This window comes from Taeniopygia guttata, chromosome 3, assembly GCF_048771995.1.
Source record: "Taeniopygia guttata chromosome 3, bTaeGut7.mat, whole genome shotgun sequence".
In the NCBI taxonomy this organism is placed as follows: Eukaryota; Metazoa; Chordata; class Aves; order Passeriformes; family Estrildidae; genus Taeniopygia; species Taeniopygia guttata.
In genome coordinates this window covers 62,742,945-62,763,235 of record NC_133027.1, presented here as the reverse complement: position 1 = coordinate 62,763,235, position 20,291 = coordinate 62,742,945, and the positions used below count along the sequence as shown (strand labels likewise).

General features: G+C 41.4%; 1 protein-coding gene and 1 long non-coding RNA gene across 5 annotated transcripts in view; one reads left to right on the top strand and one right to left on the bottom strand.

The window, feature by feature from the left end:
• AIG1 (androgen induced 1) overlaps window positions 1–6,588 on the top strand; it is a 123,313-nt gene extending 116,725 nt beyond the window's left edge. For all 4 annotated transcript variants that reach the window (XM_072926996.1, XM_072926995.1, XM_032747321.3 and 1 more), the window contains 2 exons: window positions 2,752–2,915; window positions 5,924–6,588. In XM_072926996.1, the coding sequence (XP_072783097.1) occupies window positions 2,752–2,915; window positions 5,924–5,961 (202 nt within the window). In that variant the 3' untranslated portion in view covers window positions 5,962–6,588. The remainder of the gene's footprint in view (window positions 1–2,751; window positions 2,916–5,923) is intronic.
• Window positions 6,589–15,491: 8,903 nt separating this feature from the next.
• On the bottom strand, window positions 15,492–19,984 carry LOC140683722 (uncharacterized). The gene is made up of 2 exons (XR_012055080.1): window positions 17,818–19,984; window positions 15,492–15,663 (listed from the first exon to the last, which is right to left on the bottom strand). It is a non-coding gene; the product is annotated as an uncharacterized lncRNA (long non-coding RNA).
• Window positions 19,985–20,291: the final 307 nt, after the last annotated feature.

The window sequence follows — 20,291 nt, the reverse complement described above, 5'->3', positions numbered from 1 at the left end:
TCAGGTTAATTTTATCAGGTTTATTTATTAAGTATCCAGTCCAGTTTTAGTTTAAACTTTTTCTCCTCTGTTTATTTCTATCTAAACAATACATTTTTTACACCTGTTCAATAACAAAATCTTCAATTTTATCTAGTTTTTGCACTCCTAAGTAAATCTTAATGCATGCTTCCCTGTGCTTAAAATAATGCGGTTGGATAGGAGTAATAGTTACTGGAATGGCAACACTGAAGGCATTCATTAACGTTGGCAATCAGCACTCTTGTGTGGAAGCTCTATGCAAATGGTTGATCAGCCCCTTGTAGTGCTGCCTCAAGACTGTCTGTATTCCAGCAGGAGCAAACCCACTAAGAAAGGCCACCAGGTGAGGTTTCCATGGCAGCAGTTGTCCCTTTGCTGCTCCCGTTTGTAGTACAGACAATGCTGGAGCAGTCAGTGTGTCACTGCTCAGTGGAGAGAAGGATAATATTGCTCCACCCCAGCATAGCCAGCAGTGTGCTGCAGCTCATTTTTGGAAGGATCAGGTGGGCTTGTGACTGTTGTCTCTACAGTGATGCTTGACAGTGCAGCTACCCAGGGGACAGGCAAACAACAGCTACACTGAAGGCACGAGCACCATCACCATGCAGGGAATGGGTTCCTGTGCTGGGCAGCAGGGAGCAGAGTGCATGAGCTGTCCTCAAAGCCTGAACTAACCAGAGATTGCTGACGTGCAGGAGTTCATCAGTGACTCATTGGCTGGATTTAGAAAATGCTTCCTCTTTCTAGCATAAATGTGTTCTAGTAAAAGCCACTTCTACTTGGTTCATGAAGTTGGCTACATAGATGCCATTTAGAAGGTCCCTTGAAAAGTCCCTCTGTAAAGGTACTTTGTAATCCCGGGAAGTTTCATCACGCCAGAGAAAATAAGTGCAAAAAGAAACTGGCTCTTTTTCAGTCTTTTTCCTTGGAGCTTGTTTTTCACAGAATGATCAGTAGGGAAAAAAGGCAAATGAAAACTAAAAAAAGTAAATGAAACTGAAAATTGTTAGGTGATAATAGACATTCCCTGCTAAGCGAACCTGGTAGCAGGGGACATCCCACTACCTTCTACCCAATTGTCTCATCTTTTTCTTTCATCAAAAGGAACATGGTGTCCCCTGTTACCATGGGTTACACTCTTCATTTTTTTCATAGATAATTTTATCTTGTCAGGTTAATTCTATCACAGAAGAATACTGGGGAAAATAACTGTAAAGTACAGAGATAATTTCCCATATGTGAACTGATTTGGAGAAAGGGGGTTTAATTGCATTTAGATCATGCAGATTAATTTACTGACACATGTAGTTTCCCAAGTGAAGGAGTTGGGCTATAATAAAAGCTTTTCCAAGGAGGAGGGAAGCTATGACAACCATGTACATTTCCAGGGTGATTGTTAAGCAGGGATTCTGTACTCCCTGTGTGACAGAATTTTATGGTAACAATTTTGTGTGGACTTCTCCATCTCTGCCCTTTAGGAGCCTTTGTTGATCTAGTGATCAAAAATCTTCCTTAAGCAAATAGAAACATGAGCAAGTGAATCAAATCATGGACATGGAAATCCCCATCTGTAACAGTCTATGCAGTTGCTCTAGCAGTGCTTCACTGTGAGCTTTTCACTCAAATTTTCAGGTCAGAAAGGAGAAGATTTACATTCTTGATGAGAGCCCAGCAAAGCCCCAGCTTGCCTTCACCTAGCACTTTACCCAGTTAACCTCTGAGATGTTTGCTCTGTTGTTTGCCAGTATTTGTTTGCTCTTCTTTACTTCCACCTACTGGAATGTATGGACTCTCTCTGCTCCCTCTGACTTCACCACTCTCTGCATCAGATCTCAACACAAAAACAAACCCATCAGAGGATACAGGTGTCCACTGCAGCCACACACAGAAAAAACCACATACCCGGAGTGCTTCTTCAGGATGCACTAGAGTAAAGCTGGTAGTCTGTCTCTGAATTAGTGTACCAACAATGTCCTCTGTAGCTGAATGCTAAAAATCTCTCTGTCACCAGCAAACTACCATCAATCCTTTTCCTTTACTGTATATTGGCTGTGGGGCTGGGCACTACTTTTGAGGTGTGGTTTTGTTTGGTCTTTTTAAAAAAAAAATTATCTTACCTAGAGAAAAATTACTAGATTCCAAATTATAGCAGGTAACTGAAGGAAAAGGAGAACCAATCTAAAACACAGTTGCTGAAGAAATTATTCTCTCAAAGAGAATCTAAACCATATGCTTCTGGCACCCAAAAACTGATTACCATGTGTAGCGAGGAAAAGCAAAAGAAAAACGCAAATGTGTATGAAGTGAAAGCAGGATAGTGCAGAAAGCAGAGAGAGATGGTAGGAGAGCCTGTAGAACCCTGAATGCTTTTAGGATAAAGAACCTGCTTGGAGCAGAGGCTGCTGCAGTTTCCATCTTTGGCACAAAACAGGGGTTTCCTCAGAAATACAAGTGAGCAAGGAAATACCTGCCTACATCAGAAATGAAAACAGGCCAACTGCTCATTATAAATTGAAAGCAAAGCAGTAAGAATGCGGGAAATCAGTCATAGTTTCATTATTTGTGATGTCTGTTTAGGATGGATGTCATCCACATGCTCCAGTTCAGCTGCAACTTGCAGGCCTTTCAAATAATTGCTTTTCAGGTTACAGTAGCTAAGCCAACAGGCTGAGCTACTTTTGTAAAACAGGGTTGTAAGAGTCAGTGCTTGTTATTTTTGTTTTGTTTCAGGATGTGCTGGATTCACCACGTTACAGGAGTGTGGGTGTACCCACTTCTTGAGCACCTCAGCCCAGGTGTCAAAATAATCTTTTTTGCAGCTGTTACCGTGATAATTAACATATTCTACTTGGTGGGCGAAGTCCTGAACAACTACATCTGGGATACACAAAAGTGTGAGTATTGTTTTAGGAATATTATCTCATGAAATATATCATCAAGACTGGAGTATGTTTCTCTGAAAGTGTAGAATGTTTTAAGCTGACTGAAACAAAGGAAAATGACAGAAGTTCCGCTGAAACGTCTTGCTTGCCTGCCCTTAAAAACAGACGGATGAACAGAATGTCTGCTGGAGAGCCTGATGAGCTATGAATATGTATTCTCTTTTATAACTTACAGTACTAATTTAAGAGCTCTTGGCAATTACCTGAGATGTTTACAACCCACTTATTTAGCTGATGAACCCATTAAATGCAGCTAGAATAAAGTATCATTCTGTGCAAATGCCTGGTAGGCTTAGACTGAAAACTGAAAATATACTGAAAATTTAGTATTTTCAGGTATAAGGTATTTTCTCACCATATAAATTTACTCAGGGAAAATGAGCATGTTCTTGTCAGTGAAATAACAGGAATGAAAGGTTACTTTGGTGCAGGGTAACTTAACTGTGCAGACTCTACATTATCTATCCTGCCTAGGCCACCCATTGCTAAGGAGAGGAAAATGGAAAATAAGACAAACACAAGATTAAAAGTAGGTTTCTTTTATCTCTGAAAGATGTCTTTCATTTATCAAATTGAATGAAATTAGCAAACAACATTCATAATAGCTGCTGTGGCAAACTGTAGCTGGAGGGAAATAAATTCACGTGGTAGTTAATGACACACACAACTCTCTTTAACAAGTCTTTCAATACCAGGTAGAATCTAATGCTAGAACCTCAAAGCAGTTTTTCTTTCCATTTGCCCATATTATCATCCAGGTGTAAAATGCCTTTTTGTTTCTGCTCTAGGACCATGAATCACTGGTCATAGTGTTGAAGACAGGTATTCAGTCCTCACTTTAATGTCAAATTCACATTTATTTAATGTCTTTAATTCAGGAAAGGTGTGTCTAAAAAAGGCAGCTGCAAGGAATAATTTCACTTGACCTAAGTCCTGTGTGAAGAATAATAGTGTGGTAAAGAATCACATATTCTTAGCAAGTCCATGAATAAGTAGATGGTGGAAAATCTCCTGCACTATTCCAAAGTATACATAACAAAATCCCTGCTCCTTGCAGCCCGCTGCCCTAGAGGAGGTAACTCAGTTTCGTCATTCTCCCAACATCTTTCAAAGTTTACCCTGGCATTATTGTCCTCTCCATCAGTTCCTTCATGTAGATAAGGAATATTGATCCCAAGTCCTTTGTGGCTCAAGCACTTGCAAAACAGAAAATGCCATGAGTCACATGCTGGTTTGCTGAGCTTGAAACTCTTTGCACAGACTTACAAACAGCAGAGATGTAAAATTATGCCACTCTGTCACCGTGCAAGACCTGGGAAAATATTATTTGAAAACTGTACACTTAAAAGGGGCTTTTGAGCAGTAAGACTGCAAATCAAAACAGTCTGCCATGAGAAGATTTCTCGGGTGAGAAGGGGTTGTTTTGGGTTTGGAGTTTTTTTATTTGCCTCTGGAGATGCATTAAATAGAACCTCACTACTGACAAAATGATTTGCAGTTCGTTTTTCCAAGTTAAACCACAAACATGGTAGGGAAGAAAAAATTTTCCCTTTGTACAAGCCAGCGTCTGTCCACAATTTTGAGGATATCTGCATTCCTGCCAAACTATTTGATGCATCTGCAGTAGAGTGCTTTAGAAGAAAGAAAAGAGGTGCTTTCAAAAAGGCAAATAAAATAGCTTTTAAAATTATTGGAAAAGTTCCTTCTAGGAGAAAGCAGAAGACATAAGATTGGCTCTGGAGCAACACTGTAAACTGTCTGTAATCTTTTGGTCCCAGTCTCTTGTTTTGGTTGTTAAACTTTCAACTGTGGCTTTCCCATTACACCGGTGTTCCAGCAACACCCAGGGCCATTGTACTTGGGCTGCTGGCAACATGCAGACCCATTTGTCTTGGTGTTGTTTCTTTCAGCAAGGCAGCTCTGCAGTTCTGCTTTCTAACTGCAGATGAATCTTATTGTTTCCCATATTGGAATTCATTAACTATGTTTTTAAAGTGATTTACAGTGTACTTACCACCTGTGCATATATTGCACTAGCAGGTGATCTTACTTGTGACTGGATTTTCCTCTCAGCATTCTCAAGCATTGCTTCTTTTTTGCCTTTGGTTATCGTAAGTCTTTCTTTTCCAGCATGCAGCAGGCCTGAAAGCCTCCAAAAGAAATATTTGTATTTGAGATGTCTGGCAGAGAGGGCTTAGTCAGAAGAACAATACTTTTGTCAGATACCAGTAGTAATTCATTGTCCAGGAACAGGCATATGAAATAGCTGAATGTTTCCATTGCCAGAAAAAACACAGTCTGCTGCCCGTGTTTCTTTGCTCAGCATAGAAAAGAGACAAGTCCTGCAGCTAGAATAAGTTCTTTAAGGAGCCCTAAACTCAGCTCAGCCCTTCTGATATTACTGAAAGAAATGGTCACTAAAAGAAGAGAGATGCACCCTCTCAGTAGTAATTGTTTCTTCATTCTTGTACTTTCAAAAAAGGGAGATGTACCTGCAAATACTTAAAAATCCAATGTTGAAATGGAGACAGGCTTCCAATTATTGAGTTCTGAAACACAGTTATTAAAATTTTCTCACAAACAAACTTGGTTGCTTAGATTCAGCTATAGTAGCATCTATTTTAGTTTGCTAGTAGGTAAGCAGAGCAGGTGAGGGAACTAAGTGTTCCCAGACCCCTGCAGCTGTCAAAGGCTGGGCGTGCCACAGGGGGTCAGGCTGATCTGAAAATGGGAGTGAGGAAGGGAGGACTGTGCAGTTCATTACTGGATAACCACTGCCATCAGGTGTGCAGCTGCTCTTTTCCTTCACAGCAGGTGAGGTAACACATGTGAGCAAGTTCAGGAGAAACAACATTGATAAAGGCAAAAGAAAGATTAATGTATTAAGAGGAACCTCTAAGCAAACCCTTCAGTTGTATTCATTGAGAGATTTTTAAAAGCTGGTCTCCATATGTTTTCAGGTATTGATGAAGGAAAAGAAAAGCCAAAATTGGAATGAACAATAAGAGGCAACAACGGAGGATTGTTTTTGGCTGAATGGAAGATTTCTCATTCCCAACAGAGCCTGGCCTGGAGAGGAATCTTTTGGAAAGGAGGAAGTTTCATGGGCCCACTTTTCAGTGCAAGGATATTTTTGGATTTTCTATGGGGGGAAAATGATTTTAGCTAAGAATAATATTAATGTTTCAACCTTCAATTTCTCCATGCTTGCATGTGACATACACATATAAGATATACACAAATACTTCAAATCCTGCATATTTATCTCCAAGGCATTTGAAACATGCATTTCTTGAATCAAATAAATCATCTAACCATTAAGTCATTAGATCTTTTTACTTCTGCCAAGAAAAACAATGAGTCCATTCTCTGTACTGTTTGAGAAAAGCTTAACGAGATAGGTCTAATACAGGGAAACAAAGCAATCCCATATATTTCAAATTACAGCATAGAAGTTAATTGCATGAATGTATCTAAAGAAGAGTTCAGTCTGACTGAAATATTAATGTAACACTATGTAAAAGCTGCCTTAAATTCATTGTGTTAATAATTTCACCAGTCCAGTGAAATCTTACTTGCAGTGTTAAGATCTTAAGACCTAAATAAAGATTAAATTATCCTTGCATGACTGTTTTTTATGCTGATTCTTGAGATTTTAGATGGATTGATGGCATTTGAATGATACATTTTCAGGTTTTCCAGTGTCAACTGTAGATGATATAATTTCTACATTAAGATATTTTTTCTTACTTTCATAGTAAAATAACAAATCCTGTATTTTCAAGTTGTACGTTCTCAGTAGGGGGGCTGGGCTGTCTGTGTTGTACAAGAGAGAGCATTTAAGTCTTACTTCAGGAAGGCACATAAGCAAATGTTTGAAGTTAGGTGTATGCCTGTTTGTATAAGGAATTCAATTGCAATATACTTGTGATTGTTTAAGTTTAACATGATTCTGTTTCATTATTAATCATGAAGTAACTCTAGTAGGCAGAAATAAATTGTCTAGAACTAAAATAAAGTGAACAGAATAATTTTTGGCAAGAGAATATTTATTAAAAAGTGGCTTTACGAATCAAATATTGGTATTTATATTACATATTTTTTCATTAGTGTATTTAGTCATTTATTTTAACACATTCAGTGCACTTTGAGTATGTATAGTGTTAATGTGTTGTTTTTAGTAACAGGATTTCTGCAGAATCTTAATACGATTTAGCAATATTTTTGCTCTGAAATAATTCTGGGGAAAACTGATCTTGTGCAACTCATTACATGCCTCCATAGTACTTTTTAAACATATTTATGTACAAATTATCATACGAAACAGCACAAGTTCACCAATGTGCTTTTTGGTTTGTTTCCTTCAAAAATAAGAGAAAAAAAGTAATTATATTGTCTTTGTCCACTTGCTAGATTAGTTTTAACTAGCTAATCAAGAGTTGCAAAGATTTCAAAGCTAAGCAAATTACTAGAAATTTCATGGAAATAAGTGACCAGGTGAAGAAGGAGCTCCTCTAGTGATCCTACAGAGGGAGAGGACAGGACACACAAAACCAGTAGAATTTGGAAGCAAATGGCCACAGCCATGTGGCCTTGCATTAAGGATATTATGTTCAGCTGTTCCTGAATTCCCCATTAGATGTGCACGATCTTATTTGCAACAGGCTTTTTAAACTCAGGAAGGAAAGCAGGCATGGCTTCAGTCATGTTCAGTGAGCTAGGAACTGTTTAAAGTCGCTGCTTCTGAAAGCTGTGGTAGCACATGAAAGTAGTGGTGGACAATGAATGTTCTGGGGGATCTGGCTGTACTTTCCAGCAGCAGCAACTGTGGCTTAGGGCAGGAAGCCTGAAGCACAAATCCTGTTGACTTCTTGTCATATGAAGAATTTGCATAACGTATACTCTACTGCTAAGTCTAGGACTTTTTTTTTTTTTATTTTATTTCATGGGTATTGTTTCCTTCACAGAATTCCAGAATTCATTCTGATTGGAAGAATGTGTTAAATACAAATAAGAAGTGCCAAAATGCCACACAGCTGTACCCATTCTGCTAGAGCACACTCTGATCATGTCTGCTGTATATATGGCACCACTGAGCACTGAATGTCTGAGATCTCAAAAACTGACACTGAAGGAAAGATTCCTCCTTTTCAGCAAGTTTCGTACCTGCTCAAGATAGGTTTCTCTTCTAATACCATGTCATTATATACAATATAGGAAATGTAGTAAGAATATAAAGAGAACAGAACTGTCAGAGATCAAGATTGCATAGATGAATCCATAGGTAGGTGTCCAAGTCAAAGAAGGCTCCCTTTCAGAGGTATAGCATAGGCATGCTTAAAGTTGTCATCACTCATATCTGTTAATTGGTGAATATTCAGCACCTGAAAAAAATAGACACCAAGCTTAGATCTCAGTTAAGCCCCTGAGGTTGGCAATGTTAGCCAAAGGCAATATATGTGACACAAAACATGGTGGGTTCCATTTGGTTTAAGAAAACTTATAGTATTCCAAGAAGGTTTGAACTCAATTTGTCTTCTCACATCTCAAAAAGTTCTCCACCTCCTGTGAGCTTTGAATCATCATGCTTAAAGTCAAAAACATTTTAGAACATTAAATCCAGCCTCTGATGTATGAACCATGATATAAATAACTTGGGGGCCTGTGTACCCAGAGAGCACTCTTCTAGCCTGTGTTCATTCCCTTTAGGATTACACAATCCATCATTCTTAAAAAAGATGATGGATGAATGATGACTAAAATAAAAGTCACTTGTAAACTTGCCAAATTTCAACCATCTTGGCTGAAATTGTCCCTGAAAGGTATTTCTCTTGGGGGAACTATTTTTTTGGTGGAAAGCTTTTTGTCAGAACAAGTAATTTATTTCCAAGTGAAAGTCTATGAAAAAAAGTCTAGAAAACTTTTTTGTAGCTTTGCTGTGGAACTCAGTCTGAGGACAACATTTATGTTTGCAGCATTTCTGAATTTATGGGGAATATCTATTTGTCTTTTCCAAACTTTAGGAAAAATAATAAGCCTGCATTTCCCTGTAGTGCACAGGTAATTCTCCAGAGTGTTTATCAACTTTGGGAATAATTAAAGTTCTGGCTGAATAGGATTTTCCCTGCCATCCCTGGTCTGTTAATCCTCTCCATGCCTTGACTACCTAAGACACAGGCCAGAATGGGGAAGCCACTTTGCTTCTCATGTATTGTCAATACTTCCCCTGAGCTGATGCAAATAAAGCTGCATAGAAGTGTGAGGGAAGCCAAGCTTTGATGACAACCTGAGCAATGAGAATAGGTTCTAGAGGGATGAACTAAGTGGAAAAAACTGTAGCTTTTCCCTTGAGGACTGCAATAAAATTAGTAGTGTTTGTTATGTTGTAGCTGTAATGATAAACCACATAGAAAACTAAAACACTGCAAAGGAATCATTAGTTTTGTTGTCGGAGAAGAGCACAGTGTGCAGTAAATAAGGAAGGCTGCCACACCTTGAACCACGAGGAAAAAACAAAATACAGTTTCATCATTCAGTGAGCACCATCCATCAAGTGCTACAAATGAGGCACAGGAAAAATATTGTGTGATCATCTAATTAAAGGCACTGTCATTATTCATACTCACAAGGGGCCAAATTAAGGTTGAGCATTCAGCCTAAATGCAATTACCTCACTCTTCAATACCCAACTATTCAAACTTAGTAATCTCTTTTTTTAGTAATAGAACACAAAATAGGGGGTTAGAAATAAGGTTGGTTAGAAAGTGTAGCCACCATGTTGTCATGAATTTCATTGTGACTATTTACCTTATTTGGCTTTAGAAAGCTCATTTTTACTTTCTGCCTGCATGTAGCTGCCCCAAAACACGTATTCATAGTTCCCATACCACGTATTCATAGCTCCCATACCACTCTGTTACACAGGCTTTGCCATAATTTGCAAATTTGTGCCACAATTTAAACATTAAATTTCAATCTGTATTTGGCTTGTGTGGGATAAAACTGTAATTTGCTGTCTTTGTGTAGCAACCATTGCCTTACTTTAAAGGAAAATAACAAATATTTTCCCTAATTTTCCTTAGTCTTTGGTTCTCTGCCCATGGGAGTAATATTAGCAAAATCAGCCCTAGTGCATGTCAAAGCCACTTGGACACTGAGTAGACTGACAAATACCTCACCATTCTGCAGGGGGCAGTTTGTACTGGCAGTGTGTAAGTCAGGCACTTCTCAGTTCATTTTTCCTACTGAATTTGCTTTTCAAAGACTACTTCAAATCCTAACAACAATTTATTCTTCACCTTTTATTTTCTATAAGGATTGGTCAGTCTACTCTGATTTGCACTTCAGTAGCCTTTGAAGACTCAGATACCATTAGACTGAACACTGGAAAGATTCATCATCTAAAACATGAGCTGATGTATAGTCCCAAAGAGACCATCAGCCTGAGAGGAGCATCACCAAGGTTTGGTGTTCCTGCCCTGGGAGTAAAGGAGCGAGCAGTAGAAAAGGTGTAGGTGAGGTCGCCTCTGAATGCAGACTTAGAGAGGTCCTACTAATCCTATCTTTTAATGCCCTCTGTTGTCATGTGAGTAGGGTCAAACGTTGGTGATAGGTGTCTTCTGTTTGCAGCAGCACAAGAAAGCTCCTGTTCAAAGCCTGGTGCATCCTAGTAGAGGAGGTAATCGCCACTAGGGTACCCCAGCTGCTCTACTCACCTGCTGCTGTGACCAGCTGGTTAAACTGGGGTCACAGGTGTTGCTGGGGAGAACAGAAATATGGGAGTTTGACTACTGCCAAAGTCCCAGGGAAGAAAAGAGCAACTGGAAGTTTGGCTGGTCAGCTCTCTGCAGTCGCAATGATCTCTCTCTCCTCTTTTTAAAGCAAGAACAAAGAGCAAATGAAACTAAACTGGAAAGTAAAAGGATGGAGTTGTTGAGCTCTGTTTAGAAAAGTTCTTGGGCACATCCTGAGCTCACAGCACACGCACCAGTGCTTTTGATTGCAGGGGCTTTGCTGAATGAGGGGGCAAGTAAACTGGCAGGTGGGGCATTTTGCGTAGTTCTTCTAATGATGTAATCACAGGGGTTTGGGCTTAAGAGTGAAAATACGCATTTTGAGCATAGCTACTTCCTCTTGCTTGTATTATTTAAGTAACTAGGCAGAACTGCCCAATTTGCAGACCACAAACATGAAATATATTTAGTGTATATTCTCCAAAATGAGCAATTCTATTTTTATCAAAAATGCACTCTGTTTTGTTCAAGTAACAGATGGAAATCAATGGGTTTTAATGTAACCAAGAAGAGCAAGTTGTCATCTTATAATTCCCTTAAGTGCTCCTTTGTTGTTCAGACCACAGCTGTAAAGGGATTTGAACCTCATCACAATAAATGCCAGTACAGAAATATGAAAGGTAGGCCACAGACTTTGTGGCCCACTGGAGAAGGTATCTGCTGTTCCTTAGAGTCGTGTAAAATGAGACAGAAATGAAATAGCATCTTTTTTGTGTTATTAATGTCATAACTAGCTATGGAGTTCAAATTCAGCATTTTATATATAGCTTATGTATTAAAAAATAAGCATTTACCATTAGGCTGGAGAAGCATCTCTGCAGTGTGCATTGTAAATGTAGATAGAGATTGCTATTGTGCAGACAGTTCTAGAACTTAATTTCTCATTGCTTTCTATTATGCAGATAGGCCCTCTGTATGTGTACTATGTAGATAGAAGTTAAACACACACATGGACACATATATATACACATATGTATACACACAGGATCTTCTGCAGGGTCAAATGATGACAGTCGTATGTTAAATGGCAGTTACTTACTTAGCATGGGAAGAAATCAGGCACTGTGGAAGGCATCATTCTTCACAGGGGTAGTAATGCCACCATAACTCCAAACTGACAGCCCCTTGTCCTCCTACTTTTCTCCTGGGAATAAGGCTGGTCAGCTGCTGGCCATCCTGCCCAAAGCAACAGTGACAGTCTGTGGCTGCAGGACTCTGCAGTTCCTGCATTTCTGCAGGCGGAACAATGCCTGGCTAGCTGTCTATATATAATTGTCTTAGCTTATTTACTATGCACAATACAATAAGTTGTTCTTATATAATGGTTCTCAGTTTGGCTCTGAAGTTTACACCTGACAAATGTAATGGGATAAAAGAGAGAGAGGTCACCCCTCTTCTGTGACTGGTATTTAAGCTGAAAAAACATTCTCTAGAGAATGGAGTGGCTTAACAGGAGTGCTGTTACTCTTAGAGTAGGAAGAGGGAGTTAGTCACATAATACTTAGTGAGGTGGCAAAATTACATGAATGGAGGACCTCAACATGAGTATTCTGGCCAGGAGTTACCATGGAACAAGTTATGAAGAGGGAATTTCCTGAATCTTCATATCTTGGAATGGGCAGGTGTGGAGTACACCAAGGCAGGGAGGGCTTTCAAACATGGTTGAAGCTCAGGAGATGGCTCATTGGAGCTGTAATCCTAGTTGAACCACTAAGCAAAACTCACCACAACATAATTACATTCACCCTTCCTGGGGTGTGATGAGGTTCTGCTTCCTTTGGTACCATGTAAGGTACCAAGCTTTGTACAGTAACCCTAAACATTGGGGAAGAGTGGTGGAGAGGACAGGTATGTGGGTGGGGGAAAGACAGAAGAAGTTGTTACCGTCCAAAGGTTACCCACCTCCAGCGGACATTTGTACAAAAGAGCCCCCTTGGCACAACCAATGGGAGCTTTTGCCATCCATCGGGAATGTTTTGTAGTGGATGCTTATTGGGCAGCTCTGGGGAATTGTGTAAGAAGGCAGGCAAGACAGGATAAAGCAATATGGTTAGAAAAATTACCTGGCTCAGGTGTAGCCCACAGCTAGGTGCATACAGTCCAGAGCACTCAGTCAAAATGGGTTTTGGTGTCTTTCTGCCAAGGCCTTTGAGTTACGCAGGATTTTGAGCCCATTCCTTGGAGAAGGGGTTTACTGAGGCCAACCTGTATGCAGAAATGGTGCAATGGGCATCCTGCCAAGGACAACACAATGTGTAAAATCCCAGGTCTGAGAGGAAAGTATGCAGGCATGTGACAGCATATTGTGGTACTTTTAGAACCACGGGTAGGATAGCTGTAGTTAGAGACACACATAAATACAGTGGTATAATTATATTCTAACTCTTTCTAGCATTACAGAGTTTTTGAAAGGAGCCACAATACTGACTAGGCAGTAAGCTTAGAAAGAGGTCCATTGGATGGACCTATCACACAATTAAACCAAGAGCACTTGTAAAGTCAGGTACCTGGCTGTCACTGCTGTCAGGGTTACAGACATGGGTGGCACTGCACAGTGTTGCAGCATCCCGTTTGTAGTGGCCCACAGCTCAGCCCTGTGTGATGTGTAGTCCTTTTCCTACAGTGGGAAGTCCAAACAGCCAAAGCCATCCCAGGGGTTAGCCAGACCCTGGCTGCAAACAAGTATTCTGCTCTGCGTGTGAACTCAGCTCCCACACAGAGTGGCATATATACTGGCATGTGCCATTGGAATGGTTGATGTGTGTGTCTGGAGATTTCAGGCTAACTCAAAGGAAAAATAAATAAATAAAAACCCCAGAAGAAAAGAGATGTAAGGCTTTGCTTAATAGAGCATTAATTATGCAGATACTGAAAGATTTCTAGTCCCTTTCAGCACTCAGAATTTAGATTCTGCTGGATATACTTAATTTTTTAAAGCCCTCTACATTTCGCAGTTTACACATTTGCATAGCGTAGGACTACTGTCAGGAACATATATCTACAGATCTGGGGCAGGAGCTGTTCTCATCATTTCAGTGGGATGGAAAAGAGAAAACAGTTCAAAGGAGAAGCATGGGGGAAGGGAAGAATTTCCATGTATTTTTTAAGGAATCATAAAGACACACAGTCAAGTATGTCAATCATGAGACACAGTTCTCTCTTTAATATTGTCAGGAACACAAAAGTTCACAGAGCACATGTGTGAGAGGATGCTGCGCTGCCTTGACTACATGATCTGCATGATACATGTCAGAAGATGGGAATGTTGCTATGGCAATTCTTCTCTCTCCTGAATACTAAGTTGCCGAAGAAGCCAGTTCACAGTCAGGCAGGCTCACTTCTGAACTTGCCAGCTTGAAGATGCTGAATACTATTTATAGCTTCTCTTGCAAGAAGACAACATTGTTTTCTGCCCCAGCCTCTTAAGGCCCTGTGCCCCAGCCCTCCAGTATTCCTGATGTTTATGTGATTTGGAAGCTGCTGAGGGCAGAGATTTGACTGAATTTTTTGCTGGAGAGTGTTGGAGTTTTCCCTCGGCTTACACAGCATCCTTCAATTTTCATCTTGCTAAGAGGGCAACAGACGGATGGGTCTTTCTGCATTTCCAAAAGTCATCTTGCTGGATTTATAAAGTTCGGGATTAATTAATTTCTCTTTACTTTCAGTCTGCAGAGGAGTAGCCTGTTCTCACTAATTCTTCCCCCTGGCAGGACAGCAAGAGGACTGGCAGCCTGTTGGTGCTACCATTTTTTTCACTGGGTGACCCTTAAAGCCCAGCCTGTCCTTCTGCTACGGAGCCATTCCCTCTGTGCTGTGTGGGTGCTGCGATGGGAAAGGGATGCCTTAACTGACACCTCTCCTATTGCACCTGTGTTTTTCCCTTAGAAATAATGCTCAGTTCTGCTTCTTTCCCTAAAAACATAGTACTGCATAGTACTGCTTCGTGGAAGCAAAGCAGCTTTGTTGTAGAGGTAGCAAACTTCAGTAGATGCAGGGATTCCTGTATTCCTGTGTCTCCCAATGTCTGTGTTGTATCATATTTTCTGGTAGCAATCTCTGTTTTCAGCTATTTTCCTTTAATCTAATTTTCATTTTGTAGATTGGAATATTCTTCACTAGGAAATTCTACATGTCTGATTCAGACTAAATATTTTAAGACAGCTCAGGCACTCCAAAACCAAAGATAAGCAGAAAGACTGCTATTAAAAAAAAAAAAAAAAAAAATTATTCAAATTAGTTGATCATACTAGATTTATCTTGGCTTCATTTTTTTTTTTTCTTTTTTTTTTTTTTTTTGATCAGGGTGGATACTGCTGTAGCAAACTCTGCAGGTAGGCAGAATGTAAAATCCTGATCTTACATGCTGTAAATCTATCAGGACAACATTGGAAGAAAAAAACAGTTGCTCTGCTTACCTGTGTGATGCTGGGTATTTTACTTAATTTTACTGGCCACCTCACAGTTGGCCAGTAATGTTTTTTATAGTTTGAAGTGTTTATTTAGCACCTCCCATGGGCTCTAAAAGTACTAAAACAAATGAGTTCTGCAAGAGCAAATGATCAAGGCAAAGAAGCCATTGAAAATTATGACAATCTGTATACCAAAGTACTCCAATACCCACCTCAAACAGAGAATGTACTCAGCATCTGGATTTGGTCCTTCAGTGATCAATTAAATAATAACAAAGCCAGCAGAAAATACAATAATCTGTCACAGAAAGAAATGTGACCAAAAGAACAATAAAAGATAATTTTAATGTCCAATTCCAATAAGACGATGAAACTCGCAGACAAATCACAAGTTCACGTCCAAGAAGAGACACTTGCAAATACAGGATGTCTTTGGAAACTGCAGGAGCAGATGCTCTCCAGAGAAATGTGTCTTCTTGATATAGCATGCATTTGCACCTGTAAGAAGAAATAAGTGGAAGAATTTCAAAATCAAGCCTTGACTCTGTAAAGCATATGCAGGCATAATTTACATCACCCAAAAATGTCAATGACTTAATGATTTATGTCTTGTTTCTGCTGTGCTCATCAAGAGAGCATTACTTAGTCCAGCTGGTCTGAGGATTTTGATACCCATGTGACTCAGAGGCAGGGATTCAAACCACATTGGCCAGTACAGAGATGTCAAAAAGTTTCCATAGTGCAAGGGTCACAGAAATGAAAAGTATTTGCTGGTTTAGAGAGATTAACACAGAGAGGTCGATTAGCAGCTTGCAGCTACCCAGACCTAGGATTCTTAAACTACACTCTCTCTTCTTTCTTCTCCATCTGAGCTCATTTTTTTCCCCGAGATTTAAGGGACAAACTTGAGAAGCCACTCCTGCTGCAGGTACTTTCCATGTTTCTGAGTGAGCAGGCCAAGAAAAACAGCAGACCAAGATAATTTTCCTACAGAGTTCCACACCAGCTAGAGAAGGATGATGAAGTGCAGAAGATTTGCTGAGAGTGCAGCTCTCTCTGTTGAAGGGGAATGGCATGTGCTGCTTTCTTCTGGGTAGGACTGCCATACCCCCAGGTCGGAGTGTTGTGCTGTAGCAGCTTGCCCAGAGCAGCTGTAGATGTCATGTCTGAAAGACTGAAAAGCTTAAAATTCCCTGCTCAAAGAGCAGCTTTTACCTCGTGCTGCCAGAAGCTGTCCATGACCACAAAGCCTCATCTGGGATGTGACCATGAGAGCTTCCTGAAACAGCCGTGCTGTTTGCAGGCTGCCTGCCTCTAGTGACCACAGTGTGATCCCTTTGCTTTCCCCACTGAAGCCGAGAATCACCTGCCCATCCCTGGAACAGCTCCTCTGCATTCACAGCCATAAAAAACTGCAGGAGCTGGAGTAAACTGAGATTTATTCAGAAAGAGGGTCTGAATCCAGTTAGAGCAAAATAAACAGTCAACATGACACATTTCCCTCTCACCTCTGCAGAAGCTAATCTAGCTGATCCCTTTGTGTTGTAACAGGAAAATCCCTGATACCTTACAGCTCCACAGCCAGTTCTGGAGCACACGGCACAGGCAGCAAACACCAGCTGGGCCTCCAGCCCACCCCGCTCTGCCTTCGGAGCTGCGAGCTAGCAGCTGCCTCTGGTGCCTCCTCAAACTTTCTGCTACGGAGCCCGCAGGCAAGCGCTGACTTGGGGCCACATCTCATTTTCTTTTCCCAAATAAGCATTCTGCTTTGCTGCTATGATGCAAGTTTCCTAAATAAGATATTCTGGGAAAGAGATCTTCCTGTGTGCTTTTGAGAGGAGACAGCCTTTTCTTTCGGGAGGCATGGCGTTCTCACAGGCTGCACTGACATCCTGTGGCATGACTTCCCCGCCTGGAAAGAGCGTGAAGGGACAGCTTTGTCCCTCCATGTCCCCTCGCTGCAAGTCACTCTTTGCCTCATCCAAACCCTTTGGGAGGGGAAGGGGCTCCTACCCCCTTGCTGGGTCCAGCACCAGCTCCTGCCCACTGTGCTGCTCCTGATGTCACCTCAGCTCCCACTCATCCAGCCACCACCAGCCTGGGAGTGAGGGACCGGCCCCCGCCCCTTTCTGGCGTCTGAGCCGCTGCCCACAGCATCAGCGCTGTGCGGGGATGAGCTGTAGTGACACAGCGCTGGGTGCGGTGCTGCTGGAAGGGTGGGAGCTTTCTTAAAGGAAAAAATAATGAAAATCCCTCACACCCCACGCCCCCACCCCCAGCCTCTGCCCACAGGGCACCGAGCCCTGCCATAGAGTGGCCAGGGTCTGCAGCAAGCTGCATCCCTCAGCCCAGGCTAAGGCGCTGTGCAAAATAGCACCCAGCCCCTCAGAAGTCGAGTTTAATTTTACTTTCTCTTGGGGAATAGCGTTAATCCGTAACTTTTTAGGCATCACTCAATCAGCTGAATTACAGCTATTAGCTTTGGACTCTAGGCATTTTTATGAGATATTAGTTCCAGGGCTTGTGGTTTGGCATAGAAAGCATATTATTCACACACAAAACAACTGCATTAAAATAACATTAGAAATCTGGCTTAAACTGACAAAACCTAGGAAACTCAGAATTAAGGCTGAAAGTATGTCCTTAACTCACCCGCTGCGTGCCCGGTGTGGCCTCTCGGGTGGTGTGTTGGCCCCGCTGCCTCCAGCTGAGCCATACTCCCATTGCTGTTCCAGGAGGGAAACCGGCTGCACCTCGACTGAGGTCCCACCACCCCTGGGAGCAGCAATCCCTCTTTGTGCCTTGGAGCCCTTGTCCAGTCAGGCAAGTTTTAGGACTTACGTGTAATGCAACGTTTTTTCTGCACATCTCTACCTAGAGCCAGGTTTCCTCCCTTGTCAGCGGCATCACTGTGGTCAGAGCAAAAGCTGCACGCAGCTGTAGAGGCTGGATGGAAGCAACACCAGCCCCAAGAGAGGCAGATGGGCCTTTCTGCAACCTGCCAGGGGAAAACGTTTAGCTCAGAAAATGCCTTCTTATGTTCTCTTTGTAGATCACAATGAGGGAGCCGAGGCCAAGAAGTAGTATGAAGACACAGGTTGCTGTCACTGGAGCTAGGGAGCAGTGGGGGAAAGTTGTGCAGGAGTTGTCCCAAATGGCTCCCCTTTTGCAGGGCTTTTGGTCATGGGAAGCAACACTACACACAGAGAAATTTGTGTCATAGCATCCAGTAGCTGAAAAACAAAGGAGAGTCACTCAAAGGGTCACATGGTGGGTCAAAAAGGAGCTGTGCTGTATCCACTCCTGGTCTGAACATCTGCTGTGCTCCGGGTTTTGCCCCAGAGCCCTTCCCTTGATCACGGGACACAAATATCAAAATGCTGGTCCGGGCCCTGGCTTTCCGGGAGGTGCATCTGAGCTGTGGAAAAGGTGATCTCAGCTGCAGCGTGTCCGCTGCAAAAGCAAACAAACAAAAGCAGCAGCCTCGGCGGAATCACAGCTCACACCATCCAAGAAATAATTACCACAGGCCTCTAGGAAGGACTGATCTGCTCACTCATGGAGCATAGCTCATTTTAAGATGTTCTTCCTCCATGGCCAAATATTTGCCTCCACATGGCAGCAAAATCAGCTCCTCTAAAGCCATGTTTGAAATAAGCTTCACTTCCGCCCTACCCATTCCTTTTGTTTAGGAGATCTGTTGTAGGAAACAATCCAAGATGCTCATGTGTCAGGAATCTCTCAAGAATAAACCACATTAAAGAGAAAAAACCCAGAAGGCAGCAGCTAAAGAAAAAAAATACTGTGTTGAAGTTGCAAGGTTGTCACATTGCTCTGTAAAAGGGGGTGCACCTTAACCATATTGGGTGTGATTTTTTTTTCCACTCAGCGAGGTGAGAAATACGATTACTATTCCCATCTTGGAAGCAAAATAAATAGAATAATTATTTCTTTTCCCAGCGAAGGAAAATGAAGCAGAGCTTTTAAAAGCTGTGCTTTTACTTCTGTGCCTTAAACCGACACATTTTCTTGCTGTCTGGCATTTGCAACAGACCACAAACACATTGCTACACTTGGCACCAAATTTGTGTTTCAGGTCAGAATTGAGATGTTCTGGTGATAAATGAGGGATGCTTGTTCTGTGGACATCTCGTCCCAGAAACACTGTAGCTAAATTTACCATAGAGCACTACCAGTTAAATTCTTCCTTAGGAGGTCTTTTAATGAAAAAAATGTTTTGATTGTTCTGGAATCATTCTCTAAACATAATTTGGGACCTCAGTATCAGGCCACCTTGGTCTTCTTTAAAAGTTGCTGAGTGTCTCCATGTATCTCAGAGTACAGACAGTGCTAAGGATGTTTGCCACTTTCTGAAAGATGAGTCTGAAATGAGCAGGTGTTGCACAACATAGGGGTTGTGTCACTCTCGTCCTTTGGATCTCATGAGACAGACACTCAGAGCTGGGCCAGTGTGCATATATGCAGAGCTTTTCCAGAAAATGATGGAATATAGGCCAGGATGGGTTTTCAGGTGTCACGGGGAAGGGTCTCTTATCATATCATGCGCATCTGCAATCCCCACAAAAAAATTTTTACCAGAAAGTAAAAAGAAGTTGACACTGCAGGTGTGTGCATTTTATTAATTCCATTGTGTCCCTTGCAGAAAATGGTTGAAATGGCAGGTGATTGTTCCCATATTAAGGAAGCCTTAAGCATGACTGACAAGATCCACTTTTGCAGTTCTTATTTCTGCCAATCAAATCACTGAGGACAGCAGTGAATAGTGCATATTTAGAAAAGGTATTTTTAAAGTTGAGCTTTGACTCTACTTCATGAGAAACTGAAGTCTTCCCTTCCCAACAAGTTATGACTCAAAATCAGCAAGTGAAAGAGGAAAAAAACCAAAGGTATAATGAAGAAACAAAAGTATAAAAAAACCCCATGGTCTTGCCAAATGGGCACCAGCACCCTACATCCTCTTTTTAGGCTTGGGAGCAAACTTGATTCTCATATGTGAGGACACAGATCAGAAGGAATAGGTGAGGAAGAAGAGATAGTGTGGTAACCCTGTATGTTGGGGAGTGTTTTGATTTTCTGAAGCTTACTGATGGTGACAATAAGGTTGA